The sequence below is a fragment of the Heptranchias perlo genome, chromosome 4, assembly GCF_035084215.1.
Source record: "Heptranchias perlo isolate sHepPer1 chromosome 4, sHepPer1.hap1, whole genome shotgun sequence".
Taxonomy (NCBI): domain Eukaryota; kingdom Metazoa; phylum Chordata; class Chondrichthyes; order Hexanchiformes; family Hexanchidae; genus Heptranchias; species Heptranchias perlo.
In genome coordinates, this window is record NC_090328.1 from 100,318,391 (window position 1) to 100,332,785 (window position 14,395).

The window sequence follows — 14,395 nt, forward strand, 5'->3', positions numbered from 1 at the left end:
TACACATCAAAATTACTTTATTGGCTGTGAAGCGTTTTGGGATGTCCTGAGGTCATGAAAGGCACTATATAAATTCAAGTTCTTTCTTTCTTTCTCCATGCAAATACACACTTGTTTCTCAGTATAGGCCCTTAATAAGACCTTAACAAGCAGATTTGTTTTCGCTACTCTCCTCACACCCATTTTGCACAAGTGTGAGTAGCAGTTGTAATAGAAGAGAAGGCCTTTCTGCTTTTACTCTTCAGTTTATCAACAGCTACCTTTCTCACCACCCAGAGCAAAACGTACCAAAACATCAATCATTTAATTACCTCTTGAAATAATTTCATCAGATGTTCCTTACAACTAACAGCTCTGGTTTGTGGTTTTCATGGAAAAAGCAGAATTCTGGGAACGTGATCCCAAAAACGCCTTTACAGATCCATGAAATAGAACGGGAATTCAATATATTCAATTACTATAAACCAGTCGCACTGCTTACAGCCTCTGCTCTCAGTAATTGAATACACTGAAGCATAATAGTTCTGTCTCACTGCCCTTTCTCCTTACCCTCCTGAACACTTCCGTTCTAATGTTTTAATTGTGGGATCCCGGATGTTCCTTGATTTCTACATTACACACCAGACCTTGCTCATTAGTGAAGATTAAGTCCAGAATAGATTTTGACTTCACTGGCTGTTCAATAAGCTCAATAAGGAAGCAATCCACCACCATCTCCTCTAGTCCTGTCCCTTCCATGGGCTCTTTATGTTCATATATCCAGGATGAGAAGAGGCCATCAAACCCATATGACCATCCTCTGGCTGATTTCATACGTATGCACTAACCACCACCCCCCATCTCCCCACCCCCCTCCTCCCCAGCCACCTCCTGAGAGAGGCAAAGAAAACAGAGACTCTGTTAAAAATTCCTCTCCAATCCCACACGGGTGGTCAGGCGGTCCCCAGGGTGTCCTAGATCCACGCACTGTTGTCCAGAATGGTTTACTCTTGCCCTCTGTATGCCCTGAGGTCATCTTGTTTTTCAGAAATCCCACTTGGTGACGTAGTATTTTAATCTCCCCAGCCTATTCCTGTCTCTGTCCTGCATTTTTTTCTTCAGCTTTCCTGCTTTCCCAGTTAATATCTAGTCATCTATTCTTCTTTCTCCCACCATTCCTTCGCCCTTATTTCCCCTAGCTGAAGTATAAAGTCATTACTTTACCCTCACCTTCCTCACTAACACCTTCCATGTTATCTAGCAACTGGAACCTGCTTGAAACTTTGTTTTCCTGCATTAATTCCCAACTCCCTCACCACTTTTCTTTACTGTTACCCATTCACAGTCCCCTCACCCCATCTCCTCCCTCTTTATCATTTTCCTAGCAGGCATCTCTTGCTGGTCTATCCTGGTCGACCCACTCAGCTGCCTGAGCTACTGAGACTAGCATCTGCCATGCATGATGAATGGCCTGAACGCACTCACTGATCTACTCTCAAAACCAATACCTGTTCCTTCAGAATCTTAATTAGCAATGTTCACAGAACAATCCAGTCTGACCTCCACAGCTCTTAAGAACATAAGAAACAAGAGCAAGAGTAGGCCACACGGCCCCTCGAGCCTGCTGCGCCATTCGATAAAATCATGGCTGATCTTCGACCTCAACTGCACTTTCCTGCCCGATGCCCATATCCCTTCATTCCCCTACAGTCCAAAAATCTATCTATCTCAGCCTTGAATATACTCAACGACTCAGCCTCCACAGCCTTCTGGGGTAGAGAATTACAAAGATTCACAACCCACTGAGTGAAGAAATTCCTCCTCATCTCAGCCTTAAACGGCCGACCCCTTATCCTAAGACTATGCCCCCTAGTTCTAGACTCTCCAGCCAGGGAAAACAACTTCTCAGCATCTACCCTGTCAAGCCCCCTCATAATCTTATATGTTATAAGATTCAGTAAGTTACTACAGTGAGAGTTATCACAACACACACACATCATTCGTTGAACTTCACACTCCATCCTGTGATACTAAAAGTGCATTTGCACTACAGATCATTGGTCTATCTTCTCACTCCATCCCCTAGATTTGAGCTCTCCTCCGTACACCTGCTACCAGTGATACTGAGGTTCAGAGCAGTGAAAGGCCATGCAGAATGATGGGTTGCAATTTACAAGGACATGTTTGTAAGCAGCAATGTTTATTTTGTTCATTTGCATCTTCTCTAGAAAATTCCACAGGACTGTTAAAAACAATGGAAACCAGAAGTGTTGGTTTTGTGCAAGAATATAATTTAAATACAGGACACTTTTTCCTGATTCAGCACTTTTCTATACTACAAAATAACGAAAGCTTTCTAAATAATATGAGTGTGCATGCAGGGTTGAAGTGTAGCTTTTTTGAGTCCTGGGTACCTAGGCTGGCCCAATCCATGCTCGCAGCAGGCAAAATACCTCAAGGACTCAAAATGTCTATCGTATTAGGTCCACGCAGTCTCAGAGCCACAGTTTAATTGTATTTTGTTTGTACGACATGTAACGCCTTCTATTGCTACCAGATGACATGTTCATGTTCGTGATCTCATTTTCTTCTCACAGTTCACAGTAATTATTAATTTTATTCATTGTTGATGATCAATCTCCTGGAGCTAGTGACACAGGCTGTAATGTTCAATTTGCAAAAACCAGAAGGGTTGTCATTACAGGGTTGAGCCTTCCAGGTATATCAGTGCTCTCATACTTTCAGCTGAGCCATGCACTAGAGGCAGGCTGTCTGCACAGGAGCATCATCAACTTTGGAGATTTCAGATGGTTCAGTGCCCTGTTAGCAGCTTAACAAATAGCTCCACAATATAACTGCAGTTGTGTTCTGATTGGAATACAAACACAGTGGATGAGCCAATGAATTCAAATTAATGCATTCCGGCAAAGCTGTGACCAGGACAATAAAAAGAAAGTTGTCTTTTTTTTCCTGATATAAAAACAATTTCACTTCCACTCTTTGATGAAAATTAGACCTGCCCTCCAGTATCACCCGTTGCACTGAAGACCTCTGATGCAGATATCTCAATATATGATTGAGCACACAAAAAGCCAGCAGAGAATTAAACAGAAGGAAACCGCGATGGGCAAGTTGTACAAGAAATGATTGTGTTTTATTGTAAAGCAGTATTACTTTGCACTTTTGTTTTTGCAGGTTGAATTTGAGCAGAGGGCACCAGACTGCCGGCTTGGCCATGCGGACGGCCATCCATTCTCAGGGGTGACTGCTTGTGTGGATTTTTGTGCTCACGCTCACAGAGATTTGCACAACATGCAGAATGGCAGCACAGTGGTACGTACAAATTGTCTTAAACGTTTTGTTCCAATCACAGACCTTACAACTTATTCATCCACACTTAACTCAATCACCAACACTTAACTCACCTTCATGTAACTCAATCATGAGCATTTAATTGAATCACCTGCTCTTAACCCAATCACCTGCATGTCACTGAATCACCAGCACTTAATCATTGACATTTAACTAAAATCACCCAGATTTAATTCAATCACTTTCACTTAACTTAATCATGTGCACATAAGTCAACCACTTACATTTAAATCAAAAGCCATGTTTAACTTAGTCACCAACACTTAATTTAATCACCTACATTTAATTCAATTACCTATATTTAATTTAATGACCTATCTTAACTCAATCACCTACCTTAACTCAATCATCTGCAGAAACTCAATTGCCCGCACCATCACAATCACCTGCACTACCACAATCACCTTCATTTAACTCAGTCACCTGTAGTTAACTCAGTCATCTACACTACCACAGTCACCTTCATTGAATTCAATCACCAGTACTAACTGAATCACAAATCACCCACATTTAAATCAAAAAACACATGTAATTCAGTCACCAGCACTTAAGCAATTACATACACTAAACTTAATTAACCATATTTAACTCAGTCACCCACATTTAACTCAATCACCCACACTTAACTCAATCGCCTGCACTAACTCAATCACGTGTACTTAATTTGATCACCTACACTAACTCAATCACCTACATTTAACTCAATCGCCTGCACTTAACTTAATCAGCCGCATTTAACTCAATTACCTGCATTTAACTTAATCACCGCTCTTATCTCAATAACCTAGACTAACTCAATTACCTACATTTAATTCAATCACCCGCAATTAACTCAATCACCTGCATTTAACTGGGTTAGAATCACCGCTACCATCTAAAATATTTCAGTAACAGCTTCCAGTTACACTTTGCAGCCCTTCATTCAGTGTGCACACTAAACATGGTGACCCTGATGTTAGAAGTGGCCTCATAAAAGAGCAGAGTGGAAAGGGTTTCTCTTCATAGGAAGTACAAAAGTAAAAGTGCTAAAATAAATAAAATAAAGTATAAAGACAAGGCTGAAGTGTTTGCAACCATTTTCAGCCAGAAGTCCCGAGATCCCCACCATCACAGAAGCCAGTCTTCAGCCAACTCGATTCACTCCACGTGATATCAAGAAACGGCTGAGTGCCCTGAATACAGCAAAGGCTATGGGCCCCAACATCCCGGCTGTAGTACTGAAGACTCATGCTCCAGAACTAGCCATGCCTCTAGCCAAGCTATTCCAGTACAACTACAACACTGGCATCTACCTGACAAAGTGGAAAATTGCCCAGGTATGTCCTGACCACAAAAAGCAGGACAAATCCAATCCGGCCAATTACTGCACCATCAGTTCACTTTCAATCATCAGCAAAGTGATGCAAGGTGTCGTCGACAGTGCTATCAAGCAGCACTTACTCACCAATAACCTGCTCAGCGATGCTCAGTTTGGGTTCCGCCAGGACCACTTGGCTCCAGACCTCATTACAGCCTTGGTCCAAACATGGACAAAAGAGTTGAATTCCAGAGGTGAGGTGAGAGTGACTGGCTTTGACATCAAGGCAGCATTTGACCGAGTGTGGCATCAAGGAGCCCTAGTAAAATTGAAGTCAATGGGAATCAGGGGGAAAACCCTCCAGTGGCTGGAGTCATACCTAGAACGAAGGAACATGGTAGTGGTTGTTGGAGGCCAATCATCTCAGCCCCAGGGCATCGCTGCAGGAGTTCCTCAAGGCAGTGTCCTAAGACCAACCATCTTCAGCTGCTTCATCAATGATCTTCCCTCCATCATAAGGTCAGAAATGGGGATGTTCGCTGATGACTGCACAGTGTTCAGTTCCATTCGCAACCCCTCAGATAATGAAGCAGTCCGAGCCCGGTCATGCAGCAAGACCGGGACACCATCCAGGCTTGGGCTGATAAGTGGCAAGTAACATTTGCACCAGACAACTGCCAGGCAACGACCGTCTCCAACAGGAGAGAGTCTAACCACCTCCCCTTGACATTCAACAGCATTATCATCGCCGAATGCCCCACCATCAACATCCTGGGGGTCACCATTGACCAGAAACTTAACTGGACCAGCCACATAAATACTGTGGCTACAAGAGCAGGTCAGAGGATGGGTATTCTGCGGCAAGTGACTCACCTCCTGACTCCTCAAGGTCTTTCCACCATCTACAAAGCACAAGTCAGGAGTGCGATGGAATACTCTCCATTTGCCTGGATGAGTGCAACTCCAACAACACTCAAGAAGCTCAACACCATCCAGGACAAAGCAGCCCGCTTGACTGGCACCCCATCCACCACCTTAAACATTAACTCCCTTCACCACTGGCGCACAGTGGCTGTTGTGTGCACTGCAGCAACTCGCCAAGGCTTCTTCGACTGCTCCTCCCAAACCCGCGACCTCTAACAGCTAGAAGGACAAGGGCAGCCTCCAAGTCACACACCATCCTGACTTGGAAATATCGTCACTGGGTCAAAATCCTGGAACTCCCTACCTAACAGCACTGTGGGAGAACCTTCACCACACGGACTGCAGCGGTTCAAGAGGGTGGCTCACCACCATCTTCTCAAGGGTAATTAGGGATGGCCAGTAAGTGCTGGCCTTGCCCACATCCCATGAATGAATTAAAAAACATTATTTGGTGTCAGACATGTGAAGGGAGGGGAGCAGAGGGGTGAAAATTTAACAATTTTACCCTTTTTCATCACCCTGGGTCATTTACCATTCATTAACGAGACAGTGTGTATTTACAATCTCTCCAGGAAGACACGTTTTAAATCTAAGAGTGGAACTGTTACATAAAGAGATGCGAAATGTTAGATTTAAAAATCAAACAAGTTTAGATAATAATACAAGAAAAAGCGCGTGGGGTGAATTTTACGATTCGCATAACAGGAGTGCATATTGGGAATCTGGGGGCAAAGTACAGCACGACCGATTCACTGCTCACAAGGCTTTCCGTCCATTGCAGAAGTTTGGAGCTAGTTAGCATGTTTTTAATGCTGCGTTCATATTGCAGAACCACTTCCGGACTTTTGGAGGGAAGGGGGGTGTAAATAATTTCTGGGTGTCAATCAGAGTCTTTGTTCCAAGGAAAAATTTCTGTTACCGAGCAATGGGGTTATTAGGAAGGTGACAAATGCTGTGCCTTCCACCAGTGGCTGGTGTCTGCCTATCGCTGCACTGATATCATTGATCAGAGCTCTCTCACTGTCTAAACTTTGCGATTGCCGCCGCAGTGCCTGCAGTGAGCTTAACAAATACATGAAACGGGATTGAATTCACATTTGGTTAGTTGAATGATACAAACTAAGTTGGATCTGCATTGTGGGACAGACTGTGAAAAACATAAAATCACTAAAGTGATTTAGTGTGTAACCTCTCCCTCACATTTTTCACCATGATTTCAAAAAACATCGTTTGGCAGCATTAGTAGAAGGCAAACTGTGTTATTCGCTCCGAGGTTGTATTTTTCCCACTGACTGGAGTGCAGAATCTCATTTGTATCTGAGCCTTGCAATCTTTAAGTTGTACAATGAAAGAATTAGTCACTGAACTCATATTTGATTAATGCTGTTTTCCACTAATACGCGCAGGTTTGTACACTTACCAAAGAAGACAATCGGGTTATTGGCCAAATACCGGACGATGAACAGCTCCATGTGCTGCCTTTGTACAAAATCTCTCCTACCGATGAGTTTGGAAGTGCGGAAGCTCAGGAGGAAAAGGTCAAGCAAGGTGCCATTCAGGTGCTGAGCTCCTTCCCCCGTGTGGTGAGAATGTTGGCCCATCCTGTCAAGAGTGGGCGGCAGAAGAAGGAAGCCAAGAAGGCAGCTGCAGCGGCCGCGGCGGCGGAGAGGCTCTTGAATCAGGAGAACAGCGCCACTAAAGCAGAAAAGGCTCATTCGACAGCAGCACGGTCGAATCAGGCCGACTCGGGGAGTGCAGCAGCCGACCAGCAGATGCAAAGTAATTTAGGTAAATTCAATTCCAGATTTTCCGCCATTCTCTCTAGAATTACCAGGAGCTGTATTTTAAACGTTAAATGCCTGCCTGTCCCACATTTGATATTTCCCTGGTGTAGCACAGCATCACAACTGGAAGAATACTGTCATCTATGGACATGAAGTCTTTGAAGGAAAGTCTTTGAAGAACGTGAGCCCTGAATTGACAGCATGGAACACTAACGAGAGAGAGCTCAATGTGTTTATCTGAAATTCAATTCTCTGCTATTTGAGCAGAGGTTCTAGCCTGTTTAAAATAAACAGGTTAACTCCTCTATTAAAACAGCAGAACGGGGAACTTCAAACAAATACAGTAAGCATTCGTACATTAGTGTTCCACAGTCTAAATTCAGAGCCATGTAATTTAATAAATTATTCACAATTTAATAAAATAATTTGTGTAATGCATTATTGCCTTTAAAATCTACAATGCATTCGATATATTTTGGCTTCATGCCGCGATTTCACTTATTATCTCCTTTCTTAGTTTTCCACTTCTTCACTGTACGTCACTAATTCTTCACTGTAATTCACAGTACTTCATTATGTAGCTTCATTTTACTGCTTCACTGTACTTCAATGCATATCATTTATTCTTCAATGCACTTCACTGTATTCTGTACCAATATTTCTTCACTGTATTTTTTAAACTGCACCTTTACCAAGGTGTCAGCCTTGGCTCAGTTGTAGCATTCTTGACCTCAAGTCAGAAGCTGTGGGTTTATGACCCACTTCAGAGACTTGAATACATAGTCTAGGCTGCCACATCAGTGAAGTACTGAGGGAGTGTTGCACTGTTGAAGGTGCCGTCTTTTGGATGAGACGTTAAACTGAGGCCCTGACTGTCCTCTCAGGTGGACATAAAAGATCCTGTGGCACTATTCGAAGAAGAGCAGGGATGTTCTCCCATTATCCTGGCCAATATTTATCCCTCAATCAATATCACAAAAGAGATTATCTGGTTATCAATCTGATTGCTGTTTGTTAGGCCTTGCTGTGCGCAAATTGGTTGTCGCGTTTCCTACATCACAACAGTGACTACACTTCAAAAGTACGTCATTGGCTGTAAAGCCCTTTGAGACGTCCTGAGGGCGTGAAAGACACTATAAAAATGCGATTTCTTTTTTACTTCATGATACTTCTTCACTTTGCTTGACCCTAAATGGATTAACAAAGTAAGAGTTAAATAAAGAGGAAAAATAACCTCTACAAATCCAGCAGGAAAAAAAGGAAGGGAGTAACTGGGATGAATATAAGGGAAGAAACACATTAAAAGGGCAAGCAGAGGGGTGAAGAAGAACCTCAAAAAAAAAAACATAGCAGCAGAGGCTGAACCCAACAGTAAAAATTCTTACAGTACTACAATAGTAAAAGAGCAGTCAGGGAAAAGGTGACAATCCTAAAAGATGCAAATGAGCTTGAAACTATCTAACACCATTGTGAGAACCTCACCATTGCAAGGACTACAGTGGTTCAAGGAGAAGGCTCACCACCGCCTTCTCCGCGATCATTACATAGAATGTAGAGCACAGAAACAGGATATTCGGCCCAACAGATCCATGGGGGTGTTTATGCTCCACACGAGCCTCCTCACTCCCTACTTCATTTAACCCTATCAGCATATCCTTCCATTCCTTTATCCCTTGTGTTTAGCTTCTCCTTAAATGCATCTATGCTAGTCGCCCCAACCATTCCTTGTGGTAGCGAGTTCCACATTCTAACCACTCTCTAGGTAAAGAAGTTTATCCTGAATACCCTATTGGATTTATTAGTGACTGTCTTATATTTATGGCCCCTAGTTCTGGTCTCCTCCGTAAGTGGAAACATCTTCTCTATGTCTACCCTATCAAACCTTTCATAATCTTAAAAACCTTTATCAGGTCATCCCTCAGTCTTCCTTTTGCTAGAGAAAAATGCCCCTGCCTGCTCAATCTTTCCTGATAGGTATAACCTCTCAGTTCTGGTATCATCCTAGTAAATCCTTTTTGCACCTTCTCCAGTGCCTCTATATCCTTTTATAATATGGAGACCAGAACTGTTCAGAGTACTCCAAATGTGGTCTAAGCAAGATTTTATACAAGTTTAATGTAACTTCTCTGCTTTCAATTCTATCTCTCTAGAAATGAACCCCATTGCTTGGTTTGCTTTTTTATGGCCTTATTAACTTGCGTTGCTACTTTTAGTGATTTGAGTATCTGTACCCCCAGATCTCTCTGCTCCTCTATCCCAAAGGAGAAACAAGGGGCACAAAGGATCGGGAGAGAAAGACAGCACTAGAGCAAGAGATATTATGGTATTAGGTGGGATCAGACTAAAAGAGAGTGCAAGAAAGTATAAGACTGGTTTGCAGTGCATGTGTGTAAATGCATGAAGCGTGTAAAACAAGGTTGGTGAGCTGCAGGTGCAAATAGCCACATGGGAATACGATGTCATGGCGATAACAAAGATCTGGCTCAAAAAAGGGCAGGATTGGGTACTAAATATTCCTGGATACAAGGTGTTCAGGAAAGATAGAGAAGAAAAATGGTGGGGGGGGGTGTGGTGGCAGTATTGGTTAAGGAGAATATTGCAGTGCTGGAGAGAGAGGATGTCATGGTGGGGTTAAGAACAGAATCTATTTGGTTAGAGTTAAGAAACAATATTCTATAGGCCACCAACTAATGGGAAGGATATAGAGGAACAAATTTGCAGGGAAATTACAAAGCTATTAGCAAAAGCTATAGAGTAGTGATAACGGGGGAGTTTAATTACCCTAATATAGACTGGGATCATAATAATAAGCAGCAAAGAGAGGGAGGAATTTTTGAAATGTGTTCAGGATAACTTTCCTGACTAGTGCGTTTCCGGCCCAGGAAGGAGGCATTGCTGGACTTGGTTCTAGGGAATGAGGTGGGCCAAGTGGAGCAAGTGTCAGTGGAGGAGCATTTAGGGACCAGCGATCATGGTATCATAAGATTTAGAATAGTTATGGAAAAGGACACGGACCACTCTAAAGTAAAAATACTAAATTGGAGGAGGGCCAATTTCGGTGGGATGAGAACAGATTTGGCCCAGGTAAATTGGAATCAAAGATTGGCAGGCAAAACTGTAATTGAACAGTGGGCGGCCTTTAAAGAGGAGATGGTTCGGGTATAGTGTAGGTACATTCCCACGAGGGAGAAAGGTAGGGCAACTAAAGCCAGAGCTCCCTGGATGACAAAAGAGATATAGAGTGAGATGAAGCGGAAAAAAGGGGCGTATAAAAGATGTCACGTTGATAACACAAGTGAGAACTAGGCAGAATATAGAAAGTTCAGAGAGGAAGTGAAAAAGGAAATAAGTGGGGGAAAGAGAGAGTATGAGAATAGACTGGCGGCCAACATAAAAGGGAATCCAAAAGTCTTCTACAGGCATCTAAATAGTAAATGGTTAGTAAGAGGAGGGGTGGGGCCAATTAGGGACAATAAAGGAGATCTATTCATGGAGGCAGCGGGGATGGTCGAGGTATTAAATGAGTACTTTGCATCTGTCTTTACCAAGAAAGAAGATGCTGCCAGAGTCTCAGTAAAGGAAGATATAGTTGAGATATTGGATGGGCTAAAAATTGATAAAGAAGAAGTACTAGAAAGGCTAACTATACTTAAAGTAGATAAGTCACCGGTCTGGATGGGATGCATCCTAGGCTGCTGAGGGAAGTAAGGGTGGAAATTGCGGAGGTACTGGCCATAATCTTCCAAACATCCTTAGATATGGGAGTGGTGCTAGAGGACTGGAGAATTGCAAATGTTACACCCTTGTTCAAAAAAGGGTGTAAGGATAAACCCAGTAACTATAGGCCAGTCAGTTTAACCTCGGTGGCGGGGAAACTTTTAGAAACGATAATCCGGGACAGAATTAACAGTCACTTGGACGAGTGTGGATTGATTAGTGAAAGCCAGCGTGGATTTGTTAAAGGCAAATTGTGTTTAACTAACCTGATAGAGTTTTTTGATGAGGTAGCAGAGAGGGTAGATGAGGGCAATACAGTTGATGTGGTGTATATGGACTTGCAAAAGGCATTTGCAGCCTATGGAATAAAGGGGAACGTAGCAACATGGATACGGAATGGCTAAGTGACAGGAAACAAAGAGTGAATGGTTGTTATTTGGACTGGGGGGAGGTGTACAGTGATGATCCCCAGGGGTCGGAGCTGGGACCATTGCTTTTCTTGATATATATTGATGACTAGGACTTGGGTGTACAGGGCACAATTTCCAAATTTGCAGATGACACGAAACTTGAAAGGGTAGTGAACAGTGAAGAGGATAGTGATAGACTTCAAGAGGATACAGACAGGCTGGTGGCATGGGCTGACACATGGCAGATGAAATTTAACACAGAAAAATGTGAAGTGATATATTTTGGTAGGAAGAACGAGGAGAGGCAATATAAACTAGAGGGCACAATTCTAAAAGGGGTACAGGAACAGAGAGATCGGGGGGTATATGTGCAGAAATTGTTGAAGCTGGCAGGGCAGGTTGAGAAAGCGGTTAAAAAAGTATACGGGATCCTAGGCTTTATAAATAGAGGCATAGAGTACAAAAGTAAGGAAGGTATGATGAACCTTTATAAAACATTGGATCAGCCACAACTAGAGTATTGTGTCCAGTTCTGGGCACCGCACTTTAGGAAAGATGTGAAGGTCTTAGAGCGGGTGCAGAAGAGATTTAGTGGAATGATTCCAGGGATGACTTTAGTCATGTGGACAGACTGGAGAAGCTGGGGTTGTTCTCCTTGGAGAGAGATTTGATAGAGGTATTCAAAATCATGAAGGGTCTAGACAGAGTAGATGGAGAGAAACTGTTACCATTGGCCAAAGGGTCACGAACCAGAGAACATAGATTTAAGGTGATTGGCATAAGAACCAAAGGTGACATGAGGAAAAACTTTTTTACACAGCGAATGGTTGGAATCTGGAATGCACTGCTTGAGGGGGTGCTGGAGGCAGATTCAATCATGGCTTTCAAAAGGGAACTTGATAAGTACTTGAAAGTAAAAAATTTGCAGGGGAGTGGGACTAGCTGGACTTGATGGGCCGAATGGCCGCCTTCCGTGCTGTAACCTTTCTACGATTCTATGATTTAGACTCTTATTATCCAAGCAGTATTTTTTTTAATTCGTTCATGGGATGTGGGCATTGCTGGCAAGGCCAGCATTTATTGCCCATCCCTAATTGCCCCTGAGAAGGTGGTGGTAAGCCACCTTTTGAACTGCTGCAGTCTGTGTGGTGAAGGTTCTCCCACAGTACTGCTAGCTAACCCTAACCCTAACGCTGTGAGTTCCAGGATTTTGACCCAGCAATGATGAAGGAACGTCGATCCATTTCCAAGTCGGGATGATGTGTGACTTGGAGGGGAACGTGCAGGTGGCTCCCTTATTTTTCCTACCAAAATGTAATACCTCACACTTACCTATGTTGAAATTTATTTGCCAATTACACGCCCATTCTGCAAGTTTGTTAATGTCTTCCTGTATTTTGTCGCAGTCCTCCTCGGTATTAACTATACCCCCCAATTTGGTGTTGTCCGCAAATTTTGAAATCATACTTCTGATTCCACAGTTCAAATTGTTTATGTAAACGGTGAACAACAGTGGTCCCAGCAACGATCCACTTCCCACCTTTTATCAGTCTTAGTAACTACCTTTAACCCTACTCTCTATTTTCTGTTCTGTAGCCAGCTTGCTATCCATTCTGCTCTTTTTTTTATTCGTTCACGGGATGTGGGCATCGCTGGAGAGGCCGGCATTTATTGCCCATCCCTAATTGCCCTCGAGAAGGTGGTGGTGAGCCGCCTTCTTGAACCGCTGCAGTCCGTGTGGTGACGGTTCTCCCACAGTGCTGTTAGGAAGGGAGTTTCAGGATTTTGATCCAGCGACAATGAAGGAACGGCGATATATTTCCAAGTCGGGATGGTGTGTGACTTGGAGGGGAACGTGCAGGTGGTGTTGTTCCCATGCGCCTGCTGCTCTTGTCCTTCTAGGTGGTAGAGGTCACTGGTTTGGGAGGTGCTGTCGAAGAAGCCTTGGCGAGTTGCTGCAGTGCATCCTGTGGATGGTACACACTGCAGCCACAGTGCGCCGGTGGTGAAGGGAGTGAATGTTTAGGGTGGTGGATGGGGTGCCAATCAAGCGGGCTGCTTTATCTTGGATGGTGTCGAGCTTCTTGAGTGTTGTTGGAGCAGCACTCATCCAAGCAAGTGGAGAATATTCCATCACACTCCTGACTTGTGCCTTGTAGATGATGGAAAGGCTTTGTGGAATCAGGAGGTGAGTCACTCGCCGCAGAATACCCAGCCTCTGACCTGCTCTCGTAGCCACAGTATTTATATGGCTGGTCCAGTTAAGTTTCTGGTCAATGGTGACCCCCAGGATGTTGATGGTGGGGGATTCGGCGATGGTAATGCCGTTGAATGTCAAGGGGAGGTGGTTAGACTCTCTCTTGTTGGAGATGGTCATTGCCTGGCACTTATTTGGCGCGAATGTTACTTGCCACTTATGAGCCCAAGCCTGGATGTTGTCCAGGTCTTGCTGCATGCGGGCTCGGACTGCTTCATTATTTGAGGGGTTGCGAATGGAACTGAACACTGTGCAGTCATCAGCGAACATCCCCATTTCTGACCTTATGATGGAGGGACGGTCATTGATGAAGCAGCTGAAGATGGTTGGGCCTCAGACACTGCCCTGAGGAACTCCTGCAGCAATGTCCTGGGGCTGAGATGATTGGCCTCCAACAACCACTACCATCTTCCTTTGTGCTTGGTATGACTCCAGCCACTGGAGAGTTTTCCCCCTGATTCCCATTGACTTCAATTTTACTCGGGCTCCTTGGTGCCACACTCGGTCAAATGCTGCCTTGATGTCAAGGGCAGTCACTCTCACCTCACCTCTGAAATTCAGCTCTTTTGTCCATGTTTGGACCAAGGCTGTAATGAGGTCTGGAGCCGAGTGGTCCTGGCGGAACCCAAACTGAGCATTGGTGAGCAGGTTATTG

General features: G+C 43.8%; 1 protein-coding gene across 2 annotated transcripts in view; it reads left to right on the forward strand.

Annotated features, from left to right (window-relative positions):
* The window catches only part of tet2 (tet methylcytosine dioxygenase 2), a 177,979-nt gene that overhangs the window by 148,985 nt on the left and 14,599 nt on the right, over positions 1-14,395 (forward strand). For both annotated transcript variants that reach the window (XM_067983395.1, XM_067983396.1), the window contains 2 exons: positions 3,175-3,312; positions 6,979-7,360. In XM_067983395.1, the coding sequence (XP_067839496.1) occupies positions 3,175-3,312; positions 6,979-7,360 (520 nt within the window). The remainder of the gene's footprint in view (positions 1-3,174; positions 3,313-6,978; positions 7,361-14,395) is intronic.